This window comes from Peromyscus maniculatus, chromosome 1 (assembly GCF_049852395.1).
Source record: "Peromyscus maniculatus bairdii isolate BWxNUB_F1_BW_parent chromosome 1, HU_Pman_BW_mat_3.1, whole genome shotgun sequence".
Lineage (NCBI taxonomy): Eukaryota > Metazoa > Chordata > Mammalia > Rodentia > Cricetidae > Peromyscus > Peromyscus maniculatus.
In genome coordinates, this window is record NC_134852.1 from 197,658,784 (window position 1) to 197,662,146 (window position 3,363).

The 3,363-nt window shown below is 60.1% G+C and overlaps 1 protein-coding gene across 1 annotated transcript; it reads right to left on the reverse strand.

The window, feature by feature from the left end:
• Positions 1-606: 606 nt before the first annotated feature.
• Lbx1 (ladybird homeobox 1) lies at positions 607-3,141 on the reverse strand. The gene is made up of 2 exons (XM_006988184.3): positions 2,806-3,141; positions 607-2,176 (listed from the first exon to the last, which is right to left on the reverse strand). Exons 1-2 carry the CDS (start codon positions 3,128-3,130, stop codon positions 1,653-1,655), a joined length of 849 nt encoding a protein of 282 aa, XP_006988246.1. The 5' UTR covers positions 3,131-3,141; the 3' UTR covers positions 607-1,652.
• Positions 3,142-3,363: the final 222 nt, after the last annotated feature.

Consider the following 3,363-nt stretch of genomic DNA (forward strand, 5'->3'; position numbering starts at 1 on the left):
AAGGTTACTCGAAATGTACTACAACCCCCAGACGCGTTGGGCTTGCATTCTCGAAAGCCCACAAGTGCCATTCAGCATGCCCCAGTTGTCTTCAGCCTTACACTCCTTCCCGGACTCCCAAACCAGGCTGACGCCCTCAGGGCACGACCCAAACTCGGGAGTCTCCAGGCTCCACCCTGATTTTCCACTGAGTGACACCTGCCCGTGTCGAGCAGGTGTCGAGGAAGCACAGGTAGACTACGACGGTCAGCGATGGAACCCAGAACCGCAGGGCAAGCCTTGCCTCACCTTGGCGCCTCCCGTGTACAAACGAGTTTTCTGTCACCATCGGCAAGCCTAGCTTTTTACCCCGACCCGACGAAGCAGGCTTCTCAGTCCATTCGGCAGCTGCTGCGTGCTTAAGGGCCTGGGCAAAAGGCACTTCCTCCCACTGCTTCCTCGTGGTCCCTCACCCTAAGCCTGCCCGGAAACTTTCCCCCAAATCTCCAAGGCAGGCGGGACCCACAAGGGGCATCAGGGACAATCTTAACCTTCGGTCGGCAGCTTTGGGTAAATGCGGCCGGTTCTCGCAATTGCGGTCGCGGCCCGTTCTAGTAAAATGGCAAAGACTTTTATTTATCGGAGAAAGAGGCCTTGGGTACAGTCGGAGAAAGAGAGGGAGGGGTAGGAGCTGGGAAGGGGCATCCGGGACCCACCCGCACCGGGCCACCCTCCTATGGCCAAGTTGAGACGGGAGAGAGAGAGACTGACAGACAGAACCAGAGCTGCAGAGGAGGTGAGGGTGAGCTTGGGTCGCCCTTCTTTCGGTCTCTGTCACATGCAAAAAAAGAAAAAAATCTAAAAAGAGTAAAAAATAATTCTAGGGCTTTGGGTTCTGTTTTCGATGATTGGTCAGATGTCCCCTTGCTTTTTCCCTAAAAGCCAGACTCCAGCAGTCAGTCCGAGAAAATGCAAGAAGGTTTGGAGAAATTTTAAAAATAGCGGACATCGGGAGGCAGACACGCCATCGAAAACAGACTTCTCTTGCTGGGGAAAGAAGAGATCGATTTTGAAACTTGCAAGTCAAGGTCGGGCTGTCCCCCCACCCCCTTCTCACGCAGGGAAAAAAAAAAGGCAGAAGGAAATCAAAAGTCAACTGTAACAGGCCGAGGGAGTGAGCGAACCGGTGCATTCGCCACATGCAGAGAAAAAATGAAAACAGCTTCTAGACCGCAGGAGTTAGTGTTCGCCGCTCTCGAGTCCGCCTCACCGTCAGCCGACCCGGTAGCACCCGGGCTTTGAAAACATCGAAATCTCTGAGATTAAAAAAAAATAATAATAGTAAAATAAAATAAAGAAAAAGATCAGGCTGCGGTGGGAGGAACCCCTTATATAGGCTTAAATATTTATACAGAAGCCATACAGAATTGCACGGCGGCGGCGAGCGCTTCCGGGGCGGCGGAGGCCGCTTGTGGCGGCCGGCCCCGCCGGCCGGCCCGGATTTATTGCTTCGAGAGGGAAGAGGCGGCTGTCAGGAGCCAAGTCGGGGCCCCGGGACAAGGGTGGAGGCAGGAGATGCAGAGGAGGTCCCAGCTCCCCTTCGCGGTCCGGTCCGGGGGGCGGCGGGCATGCGGGCGCTGGGGGCCCGGGAGGCAGAAGGTCCAGGGCGCCGCTCAGTCGTCCACGTCGATCTCTTCGTCTTCCTCGTCCTCTGAGCAGTCCTGGCTGCTGGCCCGCTGGTCCGTGAGCGGAGAGGCCGGCGAGAGCTGCAAGGGCCCACCGCCCGGGGCTTGCGGGGCGCCTGGGGGCAGCGCGGGAGAACCGGGCCTAGACTTGGCCCTGCCGCAGCCGCCGCCGCCACCGCCGCCCGAAGCCTCCGAGTTCTGCTCCAGTTCGGCCAGTGCCACGATGTCCATCTGCCCGCTGGGGCCCAGTTTCTTGGCGGACTCCACGTCGGCCTTCATCTCCTCCAGATCCCGCTTGAGCTTGGCGCGCCGATTCTGGAACCAGGTGATGACCTGTGCGTTGGTGAGGCCCAGCTGCTGCGCAATTTGGTCGCGATCTGCCGGGGACAGGTACTTCTGGTACAGAAAGCGTTTCTCCAACTCGTATATCTGGTGGTTGGTGAAGGCCGTGCGTGATTTTCGCCGTTTCTTGGGCGTCTGCCGCTGCCCAAAGATGGTCATCCCATCGCGGCCTGAAAAGAAATGACAGTGTACGCTCGCAACGAGAGAGTGAAGACCCCACCCAGACTCTATCCCATAACTCTCCACCAGACCCAGGCCCATCTCGCTGTTGAGTCTAATCTCTATACCAGAGCAAGCTGGGCCATGGGAAACCTCCTGTCTTTGGTCTCCTGGAAGTCGCTAGGAATAATTGTTTTGGTCTCTGCTCCCTAAGAGTTGGTCTGAAAGACCTAAAGTCTCACAGAGTACAAAAAAGCCAAACAGAGACTCCCCAAATGTGTTGTGAACACAGATTTTTTTTTAACCCCTTTCCAGTGGCCTGACTCCATCCTACCCAGAAGTTTCCAGGAAAAGATTCTCTCTCTGCCCCACTCCAGGAGTAAAGAGCATCCAAGCCGATGGAAACTCCAAGAAACCCGTCAGACTTTGGGGGAGAGCTTGGGTTCCCCACCTCTCTCAGATCACCCCGACTCAGAGGTCCCTGGGTCCTGTCCCACCTATCTCCACTCCCGTCTCAGCGACAGAAGCTAGGACTGGAGGGACCTGACGGCCGGCCGGCGTGGGCAGAGGCAGGGGGGTACGAAGTACAGGACACTGAGTGTGGGCGACCGGGCGCAGGGCAAACCTAGGCTGTGCCTACCTTCGGCTGCCTGCAGGACGCTGACCTCCAGCCCCTTAAAGGTCTTGCTGGCGAGCTCCTCCAAGGCGCAGAGCGGCGAGGTCTGCGAGAGCAGAGCGCGGCCCGCCAGGGGCAAGCCGCCCGGCGCGTGCTTGTCGGCGGCGGCCAGCAGGTGCGCCGCCCCACACAGCGAGTAACTTCTCCGCACCGACGGCTTGTTGAGGATGTCCTCGATGCTGAACGGCGTCAGGGGCTTGTTGGAGTTGGCGGGCGGCGGCAGGTGGTCCAGAGGGCTGCGCCGGCGCTCCTCCCCCGGCGCCGCCTTGCCGTCCTCCTTGGAAGTCATCTCGGCCTCGCTTGGGGGCCCGGCCGGGGCGGCTCGGGCCGCGGGGACCCAGCCCGCGGGCAGCTCGGGCGCCGGACGGTGCGAGAGGAAGGCGAGAGGCGGGCGGGAGGCCGCGCCGGGCAGGGCGCGGACCGGCAACGGGCCGATTAGCGCGGCGACCCAGGCAGGCGGAGCGGCGCGGGGCCCCGGGAGGAGAGCGCGGACACGGGCGCCGCCGCCGCCGGGGTTTCCAG

Coding starts and splice junctions, on each gene's coding strand:
- Lbx1 (XM_006988184.3), bottom strand. CDS start 3,130: ATGACTTCCAAGGAGGACGGCAAGGCGGCGCCGGGGGAGGAGCGCCGG. Junction 2,177..2,805: donor CGTCCTGCAGGCAGCCGAAG/GTAGGCACAGCC, acceptor ATTTCTTTTCAG/GCCGCGATGGGATGACCATC.